The 27,019-nt window shown below is 46.4% G+C and overlaps 2 protein-coding genes across 4 annotated transcripts in view; both read left to right on the top strand.

The window, feature by feature from the left end:
- Positions 1 to 26,978, top strand: LOC143956285 (uncharacterized). Of its 3 annotated transcripts, none has more exons than XM_077466491.1 (7): positions 1 to 80; positions 20,458 to 20,638; positions 20,777 to 20,968; positions 21,249 to 21,315; positions 21,424 to 21,521; positions 22,573 to 22,696; positions 25,195 to 26,978. In XM_077466491.1, exons 2-7 carry the CDS (start codon positions 20,507 to 20,509, stop codon positions 26,154 to 26,156), a joined length of 1,575 nt encoding a protein of 524 aa, XP_077322617.1. In that variant the 5' UTR covers positions 1 to 80; positions 20,458 to 20,506; the 3' UTR covers positions 26,157 to 26,978. The 3 variants fall into 3 exon arrangements, with proteins under 3 accessions (XP_077322617.1, XP_077322619.1, XP_077322618.1); XM_077466493.1 differs by lacking the exon at positions 1 to 80 and adding an exon at positions 15,742 to 15,819 and having other exon boundaries at positions 20,501 to 20,638; XM_077466492.1 differs by lacking the exon at positions 1 to 80 and adding an exon at positions 15,765 to 15,819.
- The window catches only part of LOC143956162 (uncharacterized), a 713,750-nt gene that overhangs the window by 28,639 nt on the left and 658,092 nt on the right, over positions 1 to 27,019 (top strand). The gene's annotated exons all lie outside the window — the stretch shown is intronic.

The following is a 27,019-nucleotide window of genomic DNA, read 5'->3' on the forward strand; positions in this document are numbered from 1 at the left end:
CAGATGGATCCAGTAACAGAAATACACCAGAGAGATGTCCCGCATCTCCTGACCCCGCAGACGATGATCTGGATTACGAGGTAAGTGAATGAGACTTGGATTGCCAATGGGATGGGTATGAATAAACCTATTTAAGCTGTGTAGCATATACACTCACCGCCCACTTTATTAGGTACACCTTGTGCTAGTACCGGGTTGGACCTCCTTTTTGCCCTCAGAACTGCTTTCATTCTTCGTGGCATAGATACAAGGTGTTGGAAACGTTCCACAGAGATTTTGGTCCCTAGTGTCATGATGGCATCACGCATATTTGTCGGCTGCACATCCATGATGCCAATCTTCCATTCCACCACATCCCAAAGATGCTCTATTTGATGAGATCTGGTGAGTGTGGAGGCCATTGGAGTACAGTGACCTCATTGTCCAGTGGTGAGATGATTGGAGCTTTGTGACATGGTGACATTATCCTGCTGGAAGGAGCCATCAGAAGATGGGGACACTGTAGTCATAGACGGATGGACATGGTCAGCAACAATACTCAGGTAGGTCGTGGCGTTTAAACAATGCTCAATTGGTACTAAGGGGCCCAAAGTGTGCCAAGAAAATATCCCCCCCACACCATTACACCACCACCACCAGCCTGAACCGGTGATACAAGGCAGGATGGATCCATGCTTTCATGTTGTTTACACCAAATTCTGACACGACCATCTGAAAGTCGCAGCTGAAATCGAAACTCAGACCAGGCAACGGTTTTCCAATCTTCTATTGTCAAATTTTGGTGATCCTGTGCGAATTGTAACCTCAGTTTCCTGTTCTTAGCTGACAGGAGTGGCATCCGATGTGGTCTTCTGCTGCCGTAGCCCATCTGCTTCAAGATTCAATATGTTGTGTGTTCAGAGATGGTATTCTGCATACCTTGGATGTAACGAGTGGTTATTTGAGTTACTGTTTCCTTTCTATCATCTCGAATCAGTCTGCCCCATTCTCCTCTGACATCAACAAGGCATTTTCCTCCACACAATTGGATATTTTCTCTTTTTTTGGACCATTGTCTGTAAACCCGAGAGATGGTTGTGTGTGACAATCCCAGTAGATCAGCAGTTTTTGAAATACTCAGACCAGCCCGTCTGGCACCAACAACCATGCCACGTTCAAAGTCACTTAAATCCCCTTTCTTCCCCATTCTGATGCTCAGTTTAATCTTCAAGTCGTCTTCACTATGTGTAGATGCCTAAATGCTATGAGTTGCTGCCATGTGATTGGTTGATTATCAATTTGTGTTACCAAGCAATTGAACAGGTGTACCTAATAAAGTGGCCGGTGAGTGTATATCAAAGGTGAGTGCGAGAAGGACCAGATTGGGAATCCTTTTTGTTCTCTCCTGTTCATCTGGAATGGTCCTCATTGGCAAAGACCTGACATCCAATGGTGATCCGGGCTCCAAAATAGTTTGATCTGTCTGATAATGACCCCAAGGGGTTCCTCACCGTACCTTTTGGCTACTATGTGTTTTTTTTCTATGGGCTCCGAAATAGGGGGTACTGTCGAATGATGTGAATGTAACAGTTATGCCGCGTACACACAATCTGACTTTCCGGCGGACAATTCGATCGTATGTGGGCTCCAGCTGACTTTTTTTTTTTTTCTTCCCAAAAGTCCGTCGGACCTAGAAATAAGACTGGCTTCAAATTTGTCCACTGGACTCTGCTTTTAGCGGACGATTCGTTCGTCTGTGTGCTAGGCCGACGGACTAAAACCGACGCTAGGGCAGCTACTGGCTATGAACTTCCTTATTCTACGTCACCGCGTTCTAATCTGTCTGACTTTTGGAGTGATCGTGTGTGGCAAAGTCCGTTTGTTTGAAAGTCCGGCAGACCTCAGCTGCAAAAGTCCGTCGCTGGACCAAGTCCGTCAAAGTCCGGTCGTGTGTACATGGCATAATATGGAAGAAAACCTCTGACAATAAAGGATTGGAGTGATTCGTGACCAATCAGATGGTCTTTGCTTGTCCAAAAAGGAGCTGTGAGAATGATTTTGCACTCATGACTGCTCCAGGTTGTGTGTGGTTTTTTTTTTTTTTTTTTTTTTTTTTTTTTGTCCCACTGTGATGCAGCCCAAGCTTTAGACACATGGTAAAAACTATGGGCAAGTCCAGCGTTGGCCAATAAGCGGACGGCTTTGCACATCGGTGGAAATGAAGAAAAGGTTTCACCAGCCTAAATACGAAGCACACATTTGATTTGCTTCATAGAACATTTTCCGAAATAGATCGGTCCACCTTTCTGTGTATGGTACTTCTTAGACTTGTATAGTTGCCTCACTTGTTCCAAATCTTAGTTTGATTAAAATAAGATTGAATTCCGACTCTGGTACAAATAAAGTTCTCACATGCAATGAGGCCGTGCCTGCACTGCACAGGTCAGCTGCTCATTTTGTCAGGGGGAGGTGAAAGCTGTATACTCACCTGATCCTCCGCCTCACTGGCAAATGGCAACCCGCGCACGATCCAGCATTGGACTTCCTGATGTTCCCATGTCCAGACTATGGGTGGGATGAGGTCAGGAACAGTCTACCGTGCTAGACCTTGGGGGGGGGGGGGGGGTGGGTGCAGGAGCCACAGGAGCTGGCCTTGTGCAGCAAAGATCGGGTAAGTTTATCTGTGTTCTCTCACCCCCCTAGACCAGGGATGGTGAACCTTGGCACCCCAGATGTTTTGGAACTACGTTTCCGATGATGCTCATCTACACTGCAGTGTAGTTAAGTATCATGGGAAACGTAGTTCCAAAACATCTGGGGTGCCAAGGTTCACCATCACTGCCCTAGATTAAAACAAGCAGTCAACTTGTGGCAGAGCAAGCACAGTCCCACTGCATGGGAAAACCATTTTTATTTTGCCTGGCGTTGGGCTTGAAGATAAGTGTAATTACTGTCCTTCCGTTATGACCGTTTTCAATACCATGTATGATACCCGAGTGTTAATGGGGTAAGAAAAGCTGCTTGTATGTGACCTCTTCTCCCCCCACCTTTTTATTTATTTTTTAATCAGCTGACCACCTTCTAGTAGATCTTTTGTTTGTATGTGCAGACTCTTGTAAGAATTTTCAATTCAATAACTTGCCTTGAATGGAGTTTGATGGGTTGACCACCTTAACCACCTCCTGTCCACTGGGGCCTTTAACTTTGTTTCAAAGCGGAAGTAAACCCATCCATAAAACTGTTTCATGTAATTTAACACTCCCATTGGTTGTGCTCTCAACTAAACTGTCAACCATCCAATGGCTGGTGTCATAACTGATCACGTGCAAAAACATGGCAGTTGTAGATTAAACAGAGGCAAAGATGGCAGCTTCCTTGGCTGAAAACGATAGGGGGGGGGGTTTACTTGCACTTTAAGGTGGATGGGGTGTTTGGGTGGACTTAAAGGTTACGTGGCCACTGTGATTGGCTTCAACAAAATGGCGGACATCTGCACACAGACAGACTCCCTGTTATATGAATAAGATGGGGGAAAAAGATGGCTTCAGCTCCTGCAGAGAACTCCTCAGATACGTCCTTGCATTTAACCCAAAAAAGGGCGAAATGCATCTGAGGAGTTCCTTTACTGGCAGAGAACAGGAGCTGAAGCCATCTTTTACCCATGTCATTCATATTTACGTAACAGGGAGTCTGTGTGCAGTAGGCTGCCATTTTGTTGAAGTCTACTAGAGCCTGACCGGGTGATCCTGTCTGTTGCACCAGTTGCTGATCTGACTGATAAAAGTTTGGGGGGGGGGGGGGGGGGAGCGTACCATTTTACATGTTTTGGGCTACACTTTGGCTGTCAGTGGCCACATGATCGGGAGCCTGCCCTGCCACCTCCTGTTCATAACTAAAGCCTGGGGGCTGTCTGTGACCTCCACTGCCATGGACGCATATGTTCACCATTTGGGTGTTAAGGCCCACCCTCCTTGCCACAGTACGTATGAGTTATGTGGTTGGCAAGAGGTTAAGGAACTCCTTGTTTGTGAAAACCAAGAAAACAATTGCATTAGGTTGGTAACTTGAATTGTGGACGTTGGTTTGAAAATGTATTCATGGTCTGATGAGTCCCAGGTCTTGGGCCAATGTAGGAACACAAATGTAGGTGCTTGGATATAAGGCTGGTTTTGTCTGAGCATGGCTCATTAAACATGAATGTGTCTCAATGTCGTGTCTATCTAGTCGCTGAATCTTAGTCCTCCTGAACATCTGTGCAGTGAAATGGAACTTGATCTTCAGAACAATGTCCTACAGGCCTCCGGAACAGGAGGAAAGGAGGATTTAATTTTGGTGTGGAGCACTCTGCACATTTGGACTTCACGTGCCATTATCTGAAAGCTGCTGTGATGGAAATAGGGAATAGAAATAACTGTGCCTCAAAGAAGTACTTTCTTATTTCCTATTTTGAAATACACTGAACTGTAGAAGTTTTTGGATAAATAGTTTACGGAAAGTCTCTATGGGACAAGGTTAAAAATATTTTGGTATAAGACTACGCTTTTTAAACCTTCGTTCGTGTGGTGTCCATTTAGGAGCCAAGCAGAGCTTTTTTTTTCCTAACAGACAAATTAGGGTTTCCACCAACCTTCATGAACAAAGCCAGACAATAAGAAAATGTTGTTTATTTTTTTCCCCTGGTATCTCCATCCCAAGAGGAAACATTCCAAGGTTAATTTCTACGGCGAGACTGGATTGTGTGGCTGTTCCATCAAGGATTTTCAACCGATTGGTCAGTAGGATGAAGATTCCTTTTGAGATGAAGAAGAGCACAGCACTGATGGATACAGTGGCAGGAAGCTCATTAAAGCCTACCATCTAACCAAGTCTAGATGAAGCTTTTCCACTAAATGCCATTAAGCCTTGTCAGGAACCCCTAGCAACTTCTGTAGGAACCCTAAGGTTCTATGAAACCCCAGTTGAGAAACCCAGCTTTAGACTGTAGAGTTTGAATCCTATGAGTAGTAATTTTTCGAACCTAAGTTTTCGAGTCCAAAACAAAATTTGATATTTCTGTGAGGCAGAAATTAGTTTTTTGCTCAAGGAACCACTGGCAATCTCTGGAGGAACCCTGTGGTTCCATAAAACCCTGCTTTGGACTGTAGAGTTGGAGTCCTGTGAGTAATAATTTTTCAAACCTAAGTTTTCATGCCAAATGGGAAGGTCAAACCAAAATTTTATATTTCTAATGCCGCGTACACACGATCAAACAAGCGGGTGGAAAAGTCCGGCAAACTGAAGTCCGCCAGACAATTCCCCCCCCCCCCCGTATGTAGCCTCCGGCATACTTTTTTGACCCGAAAGTACGGCGGACTTAGAAAGTAGTTTTGCACTCCAATCTTCCCACCGGACTCGCATTTCGGCGGACAATCCGGCCGTGTGTGTGCCAGTCCGCCGTACTTTTGAAATGAGCGGACTTTTCCCGCCCGGAGAAAAGTCCGCTCATTTCGAGTGGGTCTGCAGGTAGGCGGGGCCCGCGAAGGAGACACCGCTGGCCCCGCCACCTGGTATGGACTTAAAGGGGAACCCCAACGCTGAAAAAAATCGGCGTGGGGGTCCCCCCCAAGTCCACAACAGACCCTTGGCCGAGCACGCTACCCGGCTGGCCAGGAAAGGAGGGGCGAGCGAGCGGTCCCCCTCCTGAGCCGTACCAGGCCGCGCGCCCTCAACATGGGGGGTGCCTTGGGGAAGGGGGGGCCGCGCGGCCCCCCCCCCCACCCCAAAGCACCTTGTCCCCATGTTGATGAGGACAAGGGCCTCTTCCCGACAACCCTGGCCGTTGGTTGTTGGGGTCTGCGGGCGAGGGGCTTATCGGAATCCGGGAGCCCCCTTTAATAAGGGGGCCCCCGGATCCTGGCCCCCCACCCTATGTGAATGAGTGAGTATGGGGTACAATGTACCCCTACCCATTCACCTGTAAAATAAAGTACAAACAACACACAAGATAAAATAATTTATTGCACAGCTCCGGGGTCTTCCGTCTTCGGGGGTCTTCTCGCCGGACTCCTCCGCTATCTTCTTGTAGCTCTTTTGCTAGCGGAGGAGCCCGGCATTCTTCTTCGTCGCCGCGGCCTCTTCTTCCGACTTCGGGGGTCTTGTCCCCCTCTTCGGTTCTTCTGCCGGGCCACCGCGCCTCCTTTTAGCTCTTTTACAGGCGGTGGCCCGGTCTTCTGTCGCCGCCCCCCCTTCTCCTTCTCCTCCTTCTCCTCCTCCTCGGTTGATGTCACATGGTGACCCCCGCCTCTTACGATGTCACAGTCCCGGAGGATGCTGGGACTGTCGACATGTGACATCAACCCATGTGACATCAACCGATGACACCGCCCCTTGTCCCTATATAAGTCGCAGCGCGTCCCTGGCATTGCGGCCGGAGAGAACGTCGAGTCAACATCTCAAGAAGAAGAAGAAGAACGGGCGGCGACAGAAGACCGGGCCACCGCCTGTAAAAGAGCTATAAGAAGGCGCAGTGGCCCGGCAGAAGAACCGAAGAGGGGGACAAGACCCCCGAAGTCGGAAGAAGAGGCCGCGTGTTGTGTTTTATTTATTTTTTGTACTTTATTTTACAGGTGAATGGGTAGGGGTACATTGTACCCCATACTCATTCACATAGGGTGGGGGGCCGGGATCCGGGGGCCCCCTTATTAAAGGGGGCTCCCGGATTCCGATAAGCCCCTCGCCCGCAGACCCCGACAACCAACGGCCAGGGTTGTCGGGAAGAGGCCCTTTGTCCTCATCAACATGGGGACAAGGTGCTTTGGGGTGGGGGGGCCGCGCGGCCCCCCCTTCTCCAAGGCACCCCCCATGTTGAGGGCACGCGGCCTGGTACGGCTCAGGAAGGGGGGGGGGGGCGCTCGCTCGCCCCTCCTTTCCTGGCCGGCCGGTTAGCGTGCTCGGACAAGGGTCTGTTGTGGACTTGGGGGGGACCCCCACGCCGATTTATTTATTTATTTATTTTTTTCAGCGTTGGGGTTCCCATTTAAGTCCATACCAGGTGGCGGGGCCAGCGGCGTCTCCTTAGCGGGCCCCGCCTACCTGCAGACCCGCTCGAAATGAGCGGACTTTCCCCCGCGTGTGTGGGCGAGTCCGTTCATTTCAAAAGTAGGGCGGATAGTACGGCGGACTTAGTACGCCGTATTAGTCCGCTGAAAAAGTGCCGTGTGTGGGCAAGTAGCCCGTTCGGAAAGTCCGACGGACAGTCTGGCGGGAAATCCGCCAGATAAGTCCGTTGGATAGACGGCTACGTGTGTACGAGGCATAAGAGGCAGAAGTTGCTCGAGGGACCCCTAGTAACCTCTGGAGGAACCCCTGTCTTATAGTATCAGCATTGCCTTTGAGTGTTGGAGAGGAAATTCTCATAATATATATTGATAGGCAGGTCCAAAAAATAATATATCCAGGGCTCGCTTCGTTGTCCCCGTAATTTTTTTTTAACATATGAACTGTTGGTAAGGCTAGGTGCGACTGACATGATTCAACCGCATGTTGTTTTGTGCGCCGTCTAGGTCACTGACCTGGTCGTTATTAAAGCCGAGAATGTAGATGAAGAGGAAATGTATGCGATGGGCAGTCAACCATGTTTGAAGGAAGAGACCCCTACAGATATTAGAACAGGTCAGTAATGAACCCTAAGTTTTTTTTATTTTATTTTTTTACCTTGATACTTTTATGAGCAGTATGGCCAGTTCCATTTTTTATTTTTTTTTTTTTTTTTTTTTTTTTTTTTTTTTTAGCGATCTTCATGCCAACGATAGGCTGAGTAATGCCTTGTACATAAATATTTACATTTATTTAATGGATTTCCTCTAGATGGTCAAATGAGACAGAACAAGAAGGGGTGTCAAATGCCAGCTTGGGATGTAAAACCGAGTATCAAACAAGAATCCCCAGGTGGAATTACTGTTCCTCCAGCTATCCATCCTGGAAGTCCGAGTTCTGACAGATCAACAGATTCTAATCCTAAACAACCTATAGATACTTTTAAGCCCACCTTCGACCGGGATACCTCCACAAAAGCATCCAGGAGACGCAACAAGGAGTTTTTCTGTGAGTTCTGCGGGAAGTGTTTTACCCAAAATATCAGTCGCGTCATACACCAGCGGACTCACACGGGCGAAAAGCCTTTCACGTGCGCGGAATGCGGGATGAAGTTCTCGCGCAAGTCTATCCTCGTCAGCCACGAGAAGACCCACAAGGGTGAGAAGCCGTTTCCGTGTTCGGAGTGCGGTAAGTGCTTCGCCAAGAAATCGGACGTGATGAGACATCAACGGATCCACACCGGGGAGAAACCCTATTTGTGCCCTTTGTGTGGAAAGCGCTTCAGCCAGAAGTCCCACCTGGTGGAGCACCAAATCATCCACACCGGCGAGAAGCCGCATTCCTGTGACATGTGCGAGAAAAGCTTCATGCAAAAGTCTCACCTGGCTGACCATAAGAGAGTCCACATGGGCATCAAGCCCTTTCCCTGTTTGGAGTGCGGGAAGGCCTTCACCCTAAAAACTGTTCTGGTGGAGCACCAGAGGATCCACACGGGGGAAAAACCATTTAAATGTGCAGTGTGTGGGAAGAACTTCACGCAAAGGTCCATCCTCACTAAACACATGAAGGTTCACTATAGCGAGAAATCCTTCCAATATACTAATCCCCAGCGGGGTAACTATCTTCCTCTGCTTCCTCTCCAGCAACCTGTGCCAAGTAGAACTCCCAGCGATGGCAACCCGGGGACTTCGGCTGTAGGAAAGACTAAATGGCTTCCACCTTCTGTAAAGTAACTGGGCTTGTTGGATGTGAAACTGAGGAAAGGTCAAAACTCAAGTCTTCTGTAGAGTTAATATGTACATGAAGTTCCCTTGAACTGTCGGCTTGACAAAGCCAGTAACTACAAATAAGTCCATTGTCTCAGTGCTCATGCTATAAGAGAAATAAGACCCAACACATGATCCACCAACTCCTTTTTACGGGCTTTGCTATTATTGAGCCGTTCACCCAGCCACGATATAAAATTGACAAAACGTTGACTTCCCCCAAAGTAACATCGACAGCTCACACCGAAAAGTATATTCCACGACTGTTATAGAGTCTTATGAGCCATGATACTGGTCGTCGTCGCAATACTATGAAGGACTCGGCAGGAAAGGTTCTATATAGATGGACTGTAATGGAAAAAATAGACTTGTTTGTGACATATATCAAGTGTAGCTTTAGCCTTGGTTGCGATGTGTGGCACAGAAAGTTGCATGACAAGTCAAAACACACTAATTTCAATGCTGTCCTAATTGTTCCTGCACTGCTGCTTTTCTGTGTCTTCTATGCAACATGAGTGCATAGACTGCAATCTTAAAATCACAAAAGTCGCAAGGAAGTAGTGTTTGTCTTGTCTTTGACTTTTTTGCTGCAACTTCATTTGGTTTTGTAAGTTTAATAATGTGTCACACTTTGTATTTGTTATGATTGGCCAAAGTCGCATAGCAAAGTCGCACACTAGAAGTTGCGTGACTTCGAGATCGCAGATGTGTGAACCGAGCTTTAATAGCCTGTTTTAATTTAATCTTAACGTGTATGCTAATCCTAAATGGGAAAAGTTGCTAAATAATTTTCATAGCCCCTCTGTCGTGTCTACACTGTGTCTTTGTGTTTTCTCAGTAATGTTCTACAGTCATAATATACCTGGTAATCCTGCTCTTCCGAAAACAACCCTTCCTGGCTTTCACTGACCATGCTAGGCAAAGAAGCAAATCCATCCCAGCATGGGACGTTTCCATATCTTCTGAGTGAGAGCTGCAGGACAATGGTGTGTCTGTAGCCTCGAAGTCAGATAGCAGCTTCTGTCCAGCCTTCCACAGTTGACAGTGGCAGGTGCTATGTTGTTTTCAAAGCAAGGTTTCTGTGGAGCTGCTTCCATGTGTGATGTTGGCCGAAGCAGCGGAGCCCCTTCTGCAGGCTTTGTCTCCAACTCTCCAAGGTGTGGGGGACGGGTCCTGTGTAAAGGAAGGTCGCGCTCCGATGATATCATGTCTTTCAAAAATTTTATTGAACAATGTGTATACAAATTTTCGTCTGAGACCCACCCGATTAACGCGTTTCACCCATTGGGGCTTAAAGCAGACCTTCACTCAAAAGTACAAGCACTGCTCCGCTCCGCTTTCTCCCCACCTCTAACAGTTTTTTGATTGGGTTTTCTACTTTTTAAATAATGGGTGCCTTTTTGGACCAGATACCTGCTCCTGTTTTTCTCAGTCCTTGCCTAGACAAGAAGGACATTGCTCATCCCACAGTCCTGTACCCCACCCACAGCCCTCTGGAACAAATTGCATCCCCGGAGGGAACAGGACCAGATTTGCCATGTCAGCTGTGACTCATCAGGAAGTCGCAGGTGGTTCCCAAATCCAAGATGGTCCCGGGGACCCACAGCAGTGAGAAGAATCTGCTGCGGAAGATGGCGCCAGACTTCCTAGACTAGTAAGTACCTGATTTTTGAAAGTCAGTCGCTACAGTTATTGTAACAGCTGACTTTTAATTAGAAAAAAAAAAGGGGGTGAAGCTCCTCCATTTTTAATTGTACAATTAAGCCCAGATAGGTGAAACGCGTAGAGAAGGTGGGGTCTCAACTGAGAACTTGGACATGCACTGTCTAATATAGTTTTGAAAGATGTAATGTCCAGAGTTCAACCTTCCTTTACACAAAATGTACACAAAGTGGAAACGGGTTTCATTGGGCAAGCCCACCATGAGGGGCAAAGGTGGAAGCTTTTTAAGAAAGTGAGATTTTGGAGCGATTTCAAGAGGGGATAAGCGGCCACGTGACCACGTTTCTTTAAACGTGGAGCCAAACATTAATAATGCCTAAGTAGGTTCTCACCCCCCCCTCATTTTTGGTTCTTCAACCGTTTGCCCCATACCTGCTGTTTTCCCTGCCACCAGTCTTGTAACTTCTCCTCTGTGACATGGCATTGCCCCTCGCTGTAGGGGGTGGACCCAGGCATCTCAGACTCCTGGTCAGAACCGCCCATTCACCTTGCGTTGTTTAAATCGCTGGTTCTCGACCCGGTCCTCAATTACCCAACAGGCCATGTTTTGTGATTTTCTCTTAGATAAAATGGCTGTCCAAAATACCAAGCCATTGACTCTGATTTAAAGCACCCGTGCAAGATGAAGGAAAACCTGTGAACATGGCCTACTGGGGGTACTTGAGGACTACGGTTGAGAACCACTGGTTTACATGACAATCCAAGATATTCCTGATCTTTCCTGCCCATCCACACCTGTGGTTAGGCTATGGAAATGAAATGGATATGACGTGCTGCAACCGCAGAAGTCCTTCTCCCGACACCAGGAAACGGCACATTACAAGGGTGGCTTACATCTTCTTCCTTCCGTGTGTGTGTGTTGGTGTTGGTGGTGTTGTGTTTTTTTGGTGGTTAATGAAACGGGGTGAGTGGGATATGAACAAGTTATCAGGATCCAGGAGCTCAGCTAGAAATGTTGATATTTTATTTTTTATTTTATTTTTTTCCATTTCCTTTTGGAAAGCTGGTCAGCAGGAGGTCACAACGTCGTAAGATTCAGAGCCGGTTCACACAGGGGCGACTTGTCAGGCGACTTAGCCACCTGACAAGTTGCGTCCGCGTTCTGTACTAGGGAGCCGTTCTAATAGGAGCAACTCAAGACGCTCTGACTTAGAAAAAGGTTCCTGTACTACTTTTTGGGGCGACTTGCATTGACTTCTATACAGATGTCATTTTGCATGCCACTGAAGTCGTGTGCAGGTCACCTGAGGCAGTCGCGCTGCAAGTGGTGCTGCCTCAGTGTGAAGCGGCTCTCAATCCACGTAGCTAAAACTGCTGAGGGATTTGATATAAATTCTAGATCACCGGAACACACCGGCCTTTTTGTTGGTTGCAGAAGTTCACTGTAAACTTTCTCTTTGGGTACCATTTTTAATTATTTTTTTATTGCAATTCTTTCTTTATTATCAGCCCTGTTGGGGGGGTTTTGGAGAGAGAGATCAGAGGTCTAAACAGACCCCTGACATCTCCTCTTTGAGACAGGGAAAGGGACCAAGGACAAATTCCCCAGTCCCTTTCTCAGGAGCCTCAGCTGCAATGAAGATGAATGGAGAGGAGGCAGCAGCTCCTCTCCAGTCATAAACTGAGGCATTGTAAACACAGGCTATAATGCTCAGTTATGAATGGACAGTCAGTAATCACTGACTCTGTCCATTCAGAAAAGGAAGGAGCCAGTAAATGACAGATTTACCGGCTCCTTCCTCCGCTCTCCATCCTGACAGGCCAGGGGCAGAGGAGGAGGACATGGAAGGAGCAGGGAGGGGGAGCACAGATGGGGACCAGAGTGGGTGGAGAAGGATACGGAGGGGGAGCACAGCGGGGGACCGGAGGACATGGAGAGGGGAGCACAGAGGGGGTGGAGGAGTGCAGAGGGGGCTGTGCTGAATATGAATGGAGAGGAGACAGCGGCTCCTCATCATTCATAAACTGAGGCATTGTAAACACAGGTTACGATGCTCAGTTATGAATGGACAGTCAGTGATCACTGACTGTCCATTCAGAAAAGGAAGGAGCTGGTAAATGACAGATTTACCGGCTCCTTCCTCCGCTCTCCATCCTGACAGGTCGGGGCAGAGGAGGGGGACTTGAGGAGCATGGAGGGGGGGAGCACAGATTGGACCCGGAGGGGGAAGGGAGCACAGATGGGACCCGGAGGGGGGGGGCACAGATGGGACCCGGAGGGGGGGGAGCACAGATGGGACCCGGAGGGGGGGAGCACGGAGGGGGACTGGAGGAGCACGGAGGGGGACTGGAGGAGCACAGAGGGGGGAGCACAGGGGGTGGAGGAGTACAGAGGGGGTTGCACTGAAGATGAATGGAGAGAAGACAGCAGCTCCTCTCCATTCATAAACTGAGGCATTGTAAACACAGGCTATAATACTCAGTTATGAATGGACAGTCATTAATCACTGACTGTCCATTCAGCTAATGAACGAGCCGGTTAATTACAGATTTACCGTCTCCTTCCTCCGCTCTCCATCCTGACAGGTCAGGGGGCAGAGGAAGAGGACGACATGGAGAGGGAGCACAGAGGGGGACCGGTGGAGCAAGGGGGGGGGAGCACTGAGGGGGACTGGAGGAGCATGGAGGGGGGAGCACAGGAGGTGGAGTACGGCGGGGGCTGCACTGAAGAGGAATGGAGAGGAGACAGCAGCTCCTCTCCATTCATAAACTGAGGCATTGTAAACACAGGTTATAATGCTCAGTTATGAATGGACAGTCATTAATCACTGACTCTGTCCATTCAGGTAACGAACGAGCTGGTAAATGTCCTCTGCTCTCCATCCTGACAGGTCAGGGGCAGAGGAAGAGGACGACATGGAGAGGGAGCACAGAGGGGGACCAGTGGAGCAGGGGGGGGGGGAGCACGGAAGGGGACCGGTGGAGCAAGGGCGGGAGCGCGGAGGGGGACTGGAGGAGCATGGAGGGGGATAGTCGTACCAGTCTCCATGTTTACCTTTTTAATAAAGGAGCCGAAAGCCGTGGGAGAGAAAGGAGGAGAAGCAGCTGTCGTCTGCTTTATTAAAAAGGTATGCAGGGAGATTGGTGCTTGTAACTGCCCGCACCGATCATCTGAGGCTGCCCGGCCTGCCTGCCCCACCGGCTCCGCTCAGGACGCAGGTATCGGGTCAAGTATCGGAGCATTTGTACAAGTACTCGTGCAAATGCTTGCTATCGGTTCCAATAGTAGTATCGGTATCGGTGCAACCCTACTTTAAGTGGTTTGTTTGGGCCATTTAGTGTGGGGACTTCCTGTCCAGTTCCAGGATAATCAAGTTGGGTTAAACGCTGCCATACACATGAAACCTTATATTTTATGAATGAATAGAAGGCTTCCTCTGATTGGCCAAGGTGGTGAGGCAGGCGGATGACCTTGCAAACTATTTAAAGTGATAGCAAAGCTGCAGTTGGGCTTTCCTGCTCCCTGGAGGCAGTTTGCAAAGTTTTTTTTTATAGGTGTGAAAACGTATAAACTTTAACAATTTTGGGTTCTGTGCATTTTTTTTTTTTTTTACACCAGTGTGTAATTTTAAGGTGTGACATGTTTGGTATCATCTACTTACTCAAAGCAACCTCAACTTTTTATATTTTACCAAAAAAAATAGGTAATATATTGTATTTGTGTGCACTCAAATCCAGGATTGATGAACAGTAGTGCGATTTTTGCGGTGCAAGAAAAAAAATTTGCAACTACCACCATTTTATTCTCCAGGTTCTCTGCTTTCAGGAAATTTTCATTGTTTTCGGGGGTTTTCACTAATCCTCAGGCTTAAAATGTGCAAGAAAAGAAAAATGTAAATGGGTTATTAGACTGAATCATGTCCTTCTGTGGAGCTCTGATGATCCTCAGTCAGCTCTGCTTATTAAAAACAGTAAAGTTCAGAGGTCGTGTCTCCAGTTGTCTATTACTTGGCTGCACGCTCTGTGCCTGTAATATGTGTAGGAGGAGTCTGAGTACCATTTGAGTTGGTCATTATTGGTGCTTGTTGGTGGATCTGACCATCTAAGACTGGAGCATCTGTGCATTGCAACCAATCTCCTGCTGTCTTCATCTCGTTCAGTTGAGCTTTAAAAATTAAAGCTAGGAGCTGATTGGTTCTGCTCTGTGTTGGAGTGCAGATGGTATTTTATGGTTCGGAGCCGTCCCATACAATTTTGTGGGAACTACTCTGGGCAGTAGACTGTGTATGAGGGCGATCCGGCACCATGTAAATTTAGAGGGTCAGTCCACCCAGAAATGGTTGGTGGACACTGAAGGGTTCCCATTATGAGGGGTTTCCACCATCCCTGTGCTGAGTTCCCGGGTCTGTACACCTGTTGTGCACATTATGAGGGGTTCCCACCATCCTTGTGCTGAGTTCCTGGGTCTGTACATTTGCTGTGCCCATTATGAGGGGTTCCCACCATCCCTGTGCTGAGTTCCTGGGTCTGTACACCTGCTGTGCCCATTATGAGGGGTTCCCACCATCCCTGTGCTGAGTTCCTGGGTCTGTACACCTGTTGTGCCCATTATGAGGAGTTCTCACCATCCCTGACCTGAGTTCCTGGGTCTGTACATCTGCTGTGCCCATTATGAGGGGTTCCCACCATCCCTGTGCTGAGTTTTAGGTGATAGAACGGGGGAAGGGTGGGATCATATAAAGCTCCTGTTGTTGAGGAACAGATTTGGGATTTTTGGTGGGGAGATCACACTACAAGGCTTGTAAGGGGAAGGCTCCGCCCACCAGGCCCCATTCATGGCTGAAATATAATTTTTGGGTGTCATGGGGTCCTTTCTCAGGATGTTGGTGTTGTGTAGCCACGCCCCTTCACCGGCGCTAAAATATAACGCCAACGGTTGCGCAAGTTAATTTTTGTCACGTGCTTTATGTACATCATCTTCTCTTATTGGCTGATTTTTATATATAAATCTATCTATAAACGTGTAAAAATAATCCGTATTGTAGATGAGTGATGAGGATTGCAGGTCAGTCCGGGGCTCTCTCTGAGGGATTAGAGCGGCGTGGGCGGGGCTGATGGGAGGAGCCTCCGCGCTTCTGGGTCGCTCCCCCTCGCTTGCCCGCACTCGTCATGGGCGCCAGCCGCTTCCGCCCCTTCTGCCTCTTAGCACACAGCTCGTCTGCGTTCCAAGCCGTGCGCTTCCGGTCCTTGCGTTCCAGCCAGCCGCCCGGAAGCAGTAGTTCCGGGGTGAGGGGTTCCGGCTGTTGGCTGGGGAGGAAGCAGAGAGAGGAGGCTGCAGGTATTCTGCATACATTGTATGGAGGGAGGGAGAGAGAGGAGCTGAGGAAGGGGAGGGGGATGTTCTTTATTATTAGTAAAGTGTGTGAACAGGCTGGAGGGAGGGGACACCTCCTGTGTGTGATGACAGCTTTCCCTGTATGGGGACACAGGGCAGGAGCCCACCATACATCCCTTTATCACAGGAGCTGAAACTCTAATCACACACTGCCAATGGGGGGGCGGGGAGGGGAGAATGGTGTGTGCAGAATAATCTTCCCCAATGTGTTCAGTCATCACATCATTCATCTCATCCCTTCTCCTCCTATCATACTGGGAAGGATTTCATCACCGCACACATTATAAGGATGGGATTTATATCTCTCTCTCTCACCACATCCCAGATGATTATAAATGATAAAAATACTGTATATAATATGTAATAAAATTATAAAAGTAACAAATATATATCTCTCTCTCCAAAACTAACTCAGTCAGCTATTAAACATTTTAAAAATTACTAAATATAATTTTATTCTTTGTTACTTTTAACAATCTTTAATTACATAATAAAAAAAAAAAAAAAAAATATATATATATATATATATATATATATATATATATATATATATATATATATATATATATATATATATATATATATATATATATAATTTTTTTTATTATTATAAAATATATATTTCAGTTTTGGATAGGACCAAAACCCCTATGTGTGTGTGTATGTATATATATATATATATATATATATATATCTCACATACATACATACATACATACATACATACATACATACATACACACATATATATATATATATATATATATATATATATATATATATATATATATATATATATATATATATATATATATATATATAATTTTTTTTATATATATTATCTCTCAGGGGTTGACAAATTTGCTTTGAATTTAGGAGCCAGTTTTTTCTTTCAGCTCCCGGGGTACGGCCACTCATTTTCACCCCCTATCCCTAACTCACAATGGAGCACCCAGTCAATAACTCCATTGAAACGCTGTTACATCAGGGGTATGGGCTGACCAGAAAGAGTAAGGCTGGAATAGGATGGAACTGGCTGGCACTGCCAGGTGGCACTGGTTGCCACTGGAAGGCACGTGGAACTGCCAGATGGCACCGACAGGTGACACTGGTTGGCATTGGCAGGTGACACTGGTTTGGAACTGGCAGGTGACACTGGTTTGGAACTGGCAAGTGGCCCTGGTTGGTGATGGCAGGTGGCCCTGGTTGGTGATGGCAGGTGGCCCTGGTTGGCGATGGCACTAGTTGTCACTGGCAGATGGCACTGATTGGCGGTGGCACTGGTTGGCGGTGGCAGGTGGCACTGGTTGGTGGTGGCATTGGTATGCGGTGGCAGGTGGCACTGGTTGGCGGTGGCACTCGGCACTGGCAGGTGGCACTGACAGGTGGCACTGATTGGCACTGGGTGGTGGCAGGTGGCACTGGTTGGCACTAGCAGGTGGCACTGATTTGTGGTGGCAGGTGGCACTGATTGGCGGTGGCAGATGGCACTGGTTGCCGCTGGCAGGTGGTACTGATTGGTGGTGGCACTGGCAGGTGCCACTGGTTGGCACTGGCACTGATTGGCGGTGGCAGGTGGCACTGATTGGCACTGGTTGGCGGCAGGTGGCACTGGTTGGTGGTGGCAGGTGGTATTGATTGGCGGTGGCACTGGCAGGTGGCACTGGTTGGCGGTGGCACTGGTTGGTGGCAGGTGGTATTGATTGGCGGTGGCACTGGTTGGCGCTGGCAGGTGGCACTGGTTGGCGCTGGCAGGTGGCACTGGTTGGTTGCAGGTGGTATTGATTGGAGGTGGCACTGGTTGGCACTGATTTGTGGCAGGTGGCACTGGCAGGTTTCACACGGAGCACTCTGTTACTGAAATGTAACAGAGGAGCTGGCGGGACCCTGCCGGGGTGTGAAACTGACAAGTAACAGAGAGGTGGATATGTCAGATTTCAGCCTGATGTCGGGGTGGGCGGGACCCGGCCGGGGTGGGCGGGACTCAGCAGCTATCAAACACCAGCCAACGATTGGGCTGCTTAAGAAAAGGGGCAGGCCACATACACGTAGCGGCCCGCCCAGATCCCATTGGCTGGTGTTTAATAGCTTGCTGGGTCCCGCCCCCCACCCCGGCCGGGTCCCGCCCACCCCAACATCAGGCTGACAGATCCTCCTCTCTCCATTGCTGTCAGTTTCACACACAGCGCGGTGCTGCAGAGTGCGAAGGAGGGAGGAGGACGGCAGTCAGTGTTAATGCTGCTGCATGTCTGGGGCATCGATAGCGAGTCGGCTGGTGGCAGCTTAGGCGCCAGGTCGCGATTTCTGGTCGCATTGGCGACCTGGCGCCTGGGGTTTGTCAAGCCCTGATATACATACATACATATATACATATACATATACATATATATATACATACATACATACATACATACATACATACATACATACATACATACATACATACGACACACCAGTAGGGGTTCTGGTCCTATCCTCTGTCCGAAACTGAAATATATATTTTATAATTAAAAAAAATTTTTTTTTTTTTTTTTTACTCTATCATTTTATGATGAAAAAAAAATACTATAACTATATATAGAGAGATGGGGATATATTTATATAGAGAGAGATTAATAGATTTAGAGTTTAATAAATATGTAATTAAAGATTGTTAAAAGTAACAAAGAATAAAATTTATATTTTAGTATTTTTTAAAATGTTTAATAGCTGACTGAGCTTATTAATATAGGGTATTTATCTATATATATATATATATATATATATATATATATATATATATATATATATATATATATATATATATATTATCTTTCAATATATGTGATACCCTATATCAGGGCTTGACAAATTTGCTTGGAATCTAGGAGCCAGCTTAAAAAGTTAGGAGCCAGGTCGGTAACGGCGATCCGGACCTGACCCTGGCCTGACATGGAGACGAGTGAGGGGAAGATAGCGCCCCCCCCGTCTCCAAGTCATTGCCCATAGCTCTTAGAGGGACATTTTTTTTTATTTTTTTATTTTTTTTTTTTTTTCAAATGACAATTTTTTTTTTTAATTGCATTTTACTGTAAATATGAGATCTGAGGTCTCTCTGACCCCCGATCTCATATATAAGAGGACCTGTCATGCTTTTTCTATTACAAGGGCTTTTTACATTCCTTGTAATAAGAATAAAAGTGACACATTTTTTTTTAAAAGAACAGTGAAAAAAATAAAAATAAAAAAGTTAAAATAAGGAAAAAAAAAAATATATTTTTTTTTTAAACGTGCCCTGTCCCGCCCGCATATGAAATCGGTGTTCAAACCACACATAGGAGGTATCGCCGTGATCGGTAGAGTAAGAGCAATAATTCTAGCCCCAGACCTCCTCTGTAACTCAAAACATGCAACCTGTAGAATTTTTTTTATACGTCGCCTATGGAGATTTTAAAGGGTAAAAGTTTGTCGCCATTGCATGAGCGGGTGCAATTTTGAAGCGTGACATGTTGGGTATTGATTTACTCGGCGTAACATTATCTTTCACAATATAAAAAAAAAAAATGGGCTAACTTTACTGTTGTCTTATTTTTTTTTATTAACTAAATTATTTTTCCCAAAAAAAGTGCGCTTGTAAGTCCACTGCGCAAATACGGTGTGACAGACAGTATTGCAACAACCACCATTTTATTCTCTAGGGTGTTAGAATAAAAAATATATATAATGTTTAGGGGGTTCTAAATAAAGGGAAGGAGATAGGCAGGTAATAAAAAAACAGGCAGAGGAAGTTCCATTAGCATTGCTGGTTGTCATACCAAACGGCCACCCCAAGAGGGCGCCAGATTCCAGAAGGAATCATAGGACCGCAGAAAGGCCTCAAAGCCGCGGCCACAATTACCGGCTGCCGGCGGAACGGCCCGACGCGATCACGCTGACAGGATACCCCCAGCTGTGCTGCCCCAGGCGCCAGGTCGCTATTTCTAGTCGCAAATGCGACCTGGCGCCCGGGTTTTGTCCAGCCCTGCCCTATATTAATAATCAAACACACACACACACACACACACACACACACACACACACACAATATTAAAAAATGAATTTATTTTTCTGCCAGTAGTTCTGTTTGTCTGGTCTTGTGACCATGACAGCACACCCAGGTCCTTGACTTCCAGTGAAGTAGCTCTGCCCCCCTGGGTTGCTGATTGGACAGTAAAGGAGCAGGGCGTGGATGAGTTATGGTTCAGCTGTTGTGACCATGCTCCTTGGCACATGCGTATTGTAGGAGTGCCTGATTGGCCCTTAGTGTAGTGCCGCCCTTCCTCCTTGTTCAGTGGAATATGGACGGGAGCTGGAAATGACAGACTTGGGCACTTCCACCATCTGCAGTTAGTGCCATCCCTGCCCACTCAGTCTTGGCTATGGCTGATATAATACATTTTCATTTAGGAAGGGGATTCTCCCACCCCTAGATTTTCCTTCCCTCCCCCTTCTGTACATAAAGCGTTTCTGATAATGATGTATGTATTACAAACGCAATATTCTTATTTCTCCAAATTATAAAAATAAAACGCCATCCTTTTTAATGTCATTTTATCCATATAGTGACTCCAATGTCTAAACCAGCAAATGTATCGTCTTCTTCCAGGACGACATGGAATGCATCGACCTGACTCTTCCAAAAAAGGGAAACCAGGAGAAGAGTCATGTGATCGAGGAAAGGGATGAGATGACCGAGAGGTTATTGAACCTCAGCCTGGAGATCATCTACCTGCTGACCGGAGAGGTGAGGAGGATTCTGGGAGGTCACATGACATCACTCTTATCTCTATTAATAAAACACAGACCTGACCGGAGAGGCGAGGAGGATTCTGGGAGGTTCCTCATTCTGTATATTTTATACCATTCATTTTTTACTTGGCAGGATTGTATAGTCTTGAGGAAGACATCAGGAGAGCTTCTGACCTCCAGAAACCGCAGCCAGGCTTCGAGTGCATGGAGCAGGAGCCAGAGCCCAGACATGGTGCCTTCTCCTCTCTCTCTGGTTAACAAGAATAATAAGGAACAGAAGATCTTGGAAGTCACCCACAAGATCATTGAGGTGCTGACTGGAGAGGTGAGTTGTACCAGGAATTTACGGGGTCGTCTTTGAGCTTTATATATGGCAGGTCAGTAATAACTGGTTGACCGTTGTGGTGATCAGAACATACAGAGGACCCAGTTCTGAGCCATTTAGGATGAGATCTAAGAATTGATATAGAAGATCTAGTTTGTGTCCAGAACAGAAGACCTGGTGCCAACTCTATATAGGGAAAGGCATTGCTAGGAGCAGTATTGAAATATGTGAAGCACATTTGTCATGTTTAAAGGTCACTAGATTGTCCTCTTCTCTGCAGGTATGGGGGTCTGACGATGACTACAAAGAAGAGGTCATCCAGGATCACCACTCTATGTCCTCAACAGGTAAGGGGAGACTTTGGAGAGTCCACCTAGATCCCCCCCCCCCCCCCCCCCATCATCTGATAAACACATAGAAACAATGTATTCAGTCAGTGTGTGTGTTTCCTACAGATGGATCCAGTAATGTAATTTCAGAAGAGGGATCTCCCAATCCTCATTATTCCCGGGACTGTATAGATGTTCGTCACGGCGTCACACGGTTTTATCAGGTGGGCACTCTACTTCCTCTGAATCCTACACGATCTTCCGTTATCCGCCGGTACAATCTTGCTTTTGAATGACAGAGCTTAAAGAGGCCCCCCCCCCCCAAAAAAAAATGTAAAGTCAGCAGCTACAAATACTGTAGCTGCTGACTTTTAATATTAGGGCACATACCTGTCCAGGACTCCAGCCTCACCCAAGTTGATTTATTTTTTTTTGATCAGCTATCGGATGCCGGCGCAGCCATCTTGACTAAACTGAATAAAAATATTACAGCGCACACATACAAAACTGACATTTAGCTCCAGCAAGGCTTTTTTAAAAACACCTAGACGTTTTCAAAACACATTATCAAAAAATATGGGGATTTGGTCACACCTATTCCCCCCCACCCCCCTAAAGGGTGTTAAATATGGCAGTGGAGAGGGGAGGCAGACAAGCAGAGCTTTCCCCTTTTGGGTGGAACTGCTTTAACTGATTGCTGACCAGCGATGTACCCATATGCAGCTGCAGGCATCATCCCTGTACTGTGTTTTTTTTTTTTTTTTTTTAAGAGCCAGTGGTCGGCTTTCTAGCAAAAGCAATCCTAGCACCTCAATAGATGCTGGATTGCTTTTACATGTAGCGGGAGAATAAAAAAATGCAAAACCCATCATTTTATTCTCTAGGGCAGTGATGGCGAACCTTGGCACCCCAGATGTTTTGGAACTACAACTCCCATGATGCTCCACTACACTGCAGAGTGCATAAGTATCATGGAAAATGTAGTTCCAAAACATCTGGGGTGCCAAGGTTCACCATAACTGCTCTAGCCTCGGCTTAAAATGTATATATAATTAAAATGTTTGGGGGTTCTAACTACCGGTAATTTTCTAGCAAAAATACAGATTTTTAAGTGTAAACAAAAGCATAAAAAAAATCCCCACGGGGGGAGGGGTCAGGTGGTTAAAACCGTTCTCCTTCACACGATGATGTGTGATCGTAAAAAGTCTGATATCAAAGACCCCTGAGTCTGATAATCTGTATTAACAAAGCCTTTTTATTTCCTGAAATCTACAGGATGAGCACGTAGGCGATTTTAAGATTTTTGTCAAACAAGAAAAGAAAGAAGAGCAAGGGGCGGATGATGAAGTAATTCACGTGACAATCAAAGAGGAAGAGTATCCACCAGATGTTGGCATAGGTGAGCAATGAGCAGTAGCTGTGAAAATTTCCTAATCATTCTATTTCTGGAACAATATAGACAATCTAGAATCTAGATGAGCAGTAGGCGTGAAACATTCCTAGTCGTTCCATCTCTGGAACAATCTAGATTGTTCCAGAGATGGACTGATCGGGAACTTTTCATTGATCTAGACTAGGGGTAGGCAACCTCGACCCTCCAGCTGTGGTGAAACTACAAGTCCCATGAGACATTGCAAGACCCTGACAATTATAGGCATGACTCCTAGAGGCTGAGGCGTGATGGGATTTGTAGTTTCACCACAGCTGGAGGGTCGAAGTTGCCTACCCCTGATCTAAATACTTCTGTCTGCAAAAATTATGCAAACCTTTCATTGTCCTTCAGTTGAGCCTCCTTTTGGTGGTGCTATTTTATGGATATTGTTTAGTGTAACTGTCCCTGTCCCTTGTGTTTGTTGGATCTCCATAGAAGATGTGGTCAATGTAGATGGAAGCCCCCTCACTTGCCTTTTTTTTGCCTATCTTGTGGTTTCTCATTTCTCATTTTGGTGGGTATGTTTATTGGATGTGAGAACGTTTTGTAGCTTTGTAAAACATGCCCAACAGCTGTACAAGTGATCAGTGGGTATAGCTGGTTAGTATACCTTCAACTATAGCAGCCATTATCCCCTTAAGGCACACAGACCTAATGAGTACTTGGTTGCCTCCAGGACTTATTACGTGATGCTACACTCTCTGGCCAGGAAGCTGAAAAAGAGTAGAACAAGACTACCTGGGGTACAGGAAGATACAGTTGTCTTCAGAGGATGGCAGGACATGTACCTCAGCTGGAGAGTAATCAAAGTAAAGTGGCAAGGGGTATGGCATGAGGCAAAATGGTGTCCGTAAACAGCCACGGGTCGGTCCAGGCAGCAGACATGCATGATCAGTAAACGGGCAAGGATCAATCCAGACGGCAGGCAAGAGACTGGGTCAATGAACAAGTGATGGTCACTCTAGGCAGCAAGAAAAATACGTGATCTGTCAGGCAAGTACTGGTCCAGGCAGCAGGCAAGAGATGTGGTCTGTCAGTGGGAAAAGGTTAGTCCAGGCAGCAGGCAAGGGACGTGGTAGTGAACAAGCAGTGTTCTGTACAGGCAGCAAGCAAAAGGGTGATCTGCCAGTTGGCAAGTACTAGTCCAGGCAGCGGGCAAGAGACATGGGGGTTGATTTACTAAAAGCAAATCCACTTTGCACTACAAGTGCAATTGGAAGTGCAGTCGCTGTAGATCTGAGGGGGACATGCAAGGAAAAAAAAAAAAAAATTATTTTAGCTTGCACACTATTGGATGATAAAATCAGTAGAGCTTCCCCTAATGTCAGATCTTCCCCTTAGATCTACAGCAACTGCACTTCCAAATGCACTTTCAGTGCACTCCTAGTGCAGAGTGGATTTGCCTTTAGTAAATCAACCCCATGGTCTGTCAGTGGGAAAAGGTCAGTCCAGGCGGAAGCCAAGGGATATGGTCTGTGAACAAGCAATGGTCAGTTCAGGCAGCAAGCAAAAGGCGTGGTCTGTCTGGGCAAGTCTTGGTCCAAGCAGCAGGCAAGACATCTGGTCTGCAAATGGGCAAGAGTCAGATAACGGGCAGGTAAGGCTTGAGATACATTAATGGCAGCTAGAGGAGCACATAGAGAGACATATTACAAGTGTTGGGATCGGGGCCGCCAAAGGTAAATTGAGTATCGGCAGACAAAAGGCCAATGGAAGGCAGTGTCATGATTGCAGACGTGGTCATGTTGCCAGGAAACTGGACAGTCAGGGCTCCCAAGACCCATAGGAAGCCAGAAGGTTGAACCCAAAATGTGCCTGGGCAACAGGATGCTGAGCAGGTCGATCGGCATGGGACCAAACTAAAGCCCCATACACACTATCCGTTTTTTCCTTCAGATTTACCAAAACCATATAATATGAGGTAAAATCTTAGGCATTTCAATGTGTATGCAATCGGGCAGGCCCTTGCACTACATGGTTTTGGTAAATCTGAAGACAAAAATCAGCAGAAAATCTGATGGTGTGTATGGGGCTTAAGTCTTTACAGTGGCCAACATGAGTTTTAGCATTTGTTGCAGAGCTGCGTGGCCTACAAACCAGTAGAAACTTGCAATGGCCACAGGTAAATCAGCTTGGCTTTCCAAGGTTGTCTACGAAGTTCAAATGCCACTTTTATGGTAGGAAACAATGGCCACAGTCCTGTCTCGGGTCAATCAGATTGGCTTTGCAAGGTCATCTATAGAGTTACAGTGCTACATCCCTGCTCAGCAAGGTTGGCATTTGTAATGATATTTACTATATTTTAGTAAATGTTTTTTGTTTTGGCCACCCAGGCATGGTTTGATGGCCTTCTTCACCTTTTTGACCATATGATCAATGCTGTCTGATAAGTTAAATGTAAGCGATATCTCTCGACCTGAGTTGACCCTATTTTTTATTTATTTTTTATAATCTGCATCCACTAGATGGTCGCCGTATCCGTCGGACCTCGGAGGGCTGTCTGATCTTATCTTGCGACATGGAGAACGATGTGGTGCAGGATTCTCCAGAAGAAGAAGAGGAGGAGGAGGAGGAGGAGGAAGAGGAAGATACCCCGGTCACCATAGACGTACAACCAGAGGAGTGCACAGAGAAAGCCCTTGATCTCTCCAACACTGGGGGATCCTCTCCTGAAATCATTACGCAAACGGTGGGAAGCATAGTCCTGAATCCTAATTTTGATGGGTTTTACGTCCAAAAGCCTAAACCCAGGCAGAAGAGGACACCACAGCCCAAGCCCCAACCCAAAGTCCGCCGACGGAAGACCCCCGTGGACGAGAAGCGATTCCAGTGCTGCGAGTGTGGCAAGTTCTTCCCACACAAATCCTATTTGATCAAGCACGAGCGTTCTCACACGGGTGAGAAGCCCTTCATCTGCTCCGAGTGCGGCAAATGCTTTACGGACAACTCTGGCCTGATGAAGCACGTCAGGATCCATTTGACCGAAAGGCCGTACCAGTGCTGCTCGTGTGGGAAGGGCTTCACGTACAAGGCCGATCTCATAAAACACGAGAGGATCCACACCGGAGAGAAACCATTCCCGTGCTCCAAGTGCGGCAAATGCTTCACAGACAAATCGGGCCGCGCCAAGCACGAGAGAATCCACTCTGGCGAGAAGCCCTTTCCCTGCCCCATTTGCGGCAAGTGCTTTTCCCGGAAGTCGCACATGGCCAAGCATCAGATTATACACACAGGCGAAAAGCCGTTCCTGTGCCAGGAGTGCGGGCGGTGCTTCGGGCGCAAGTCCCACCTCACCAACCACCAGATCCTTCACCGGGGGGAGAAACCGTACATGTGCCCCGAATGCGGCAAGTGTTTCGCCCAGAGGCCGGGCCTCATCATCCACCGCAAAATTCACAAGCCAAAAGTCGTCCCTCCCGTCAGTTGAGGCCAAGGACAGTGGGGGGTGGGGACGGGGGTGGGGTGGGGACTGCGCTTTTAGCGATACCGAGCGGTAGAACACATAGAAATCATGCTCCGTAATAACGCAATATCACATTTATCAACCTTCACATCTACAATGGCTGAACGGCGCTGCCATAATCAGTCCGGAAAGAAAAAGTATACCCATTCGCAAAACCCGTGCGTAGTTTTACTGTATAGGCCTTCAGCATCCTTTTTTCTAATAATCGTAAAAAAAACACCATTGAATGCCAATCGAATCCAAAGTTTTTTTTTTTTTTTTATTTTTTTTTTTTTTTTTTATTATGGGGATTTTCATCATCCGCTTTTTTTTTTTTTTTGGACTAGAGTAAATCACAAAATATGGTTGATTTTGAGCAGAATCTTTCAAGTGCAATTTAATTTTTTTTAATTTAAAGATCATGGACACAAGTGATCATTTTGAGAAACGGTTACGTATGATAGTAGGAAATATTTGTATATCCCACCATCAAAAATGTATTTTTTTTTTTTTATATATTTTTTTTTTTTGTAGTCTAATTTATTCAGTTTGATTACTTAAAAAAACAAAACAAAAAAAAACTTTACCATATTGAAAAAAAAAAAATGCATTATATTTTAACAATCTTATATTTGCACTTTACCAAGTGCAGTGTGTTAGTTTTTATTATCTAGAAAAAATTATAGACATGCTATAATTTTTATTTTATTTTTTTTCTCCTGATTGATTTTCCGGTCAGGTTAACCAGACAGCAGGTTGCAAAAAAAAGAATAATGTATAACTTTTTTTTTTTTTTTTTTTTTTTTTTTTTAAACAAAATACCAGTTTACCTTAACATAAAAGCCTAC

Source organism: Lithobates pipiens, unplaced genomic scaffold (genome assembly GCF_037356315.1).
Source record: "Lithobates pipiens isolate NorthernLeopardFrog02 unplaced genomic scaffold, aLitPip1_a1.2 Scaffold_35, whole genome shotgun sequence".
Taxonomy (NCBI): Eukaryota; Metazoa; Chordata; class Amphibia; order Anura; family Ranidae; genus Lithobates; species Lithobates pipiens.

What these genes read in the sequence shown, in the direction of transcription:
- LOC143956285 (XM_077466491.1), top strand. Translation starts at nt 20,507, where the DNA reads ATGGAATGCATCGACCTGACTCTTCCAAAAAAGGGAAACCAGGAGAAG. An exon ending in CCACTCTATGTCCTCAACAG is followed by an intron (nt 21,316 to 21,423) that starts GTAAGGGGAGAC and finishes TGTTTCCTACAG; the next exon opens with ATGGATCCAGTAATGTAATT. An exon ending in TCCACCAGATGTTGGCATAG is followed by an intron (nt 22,697 to 25,194) that starts GTGAGCAATGAG and finishes TGCATCCACTAG; the next exon opens with ATGGTCGCCGTATCCGTCGG.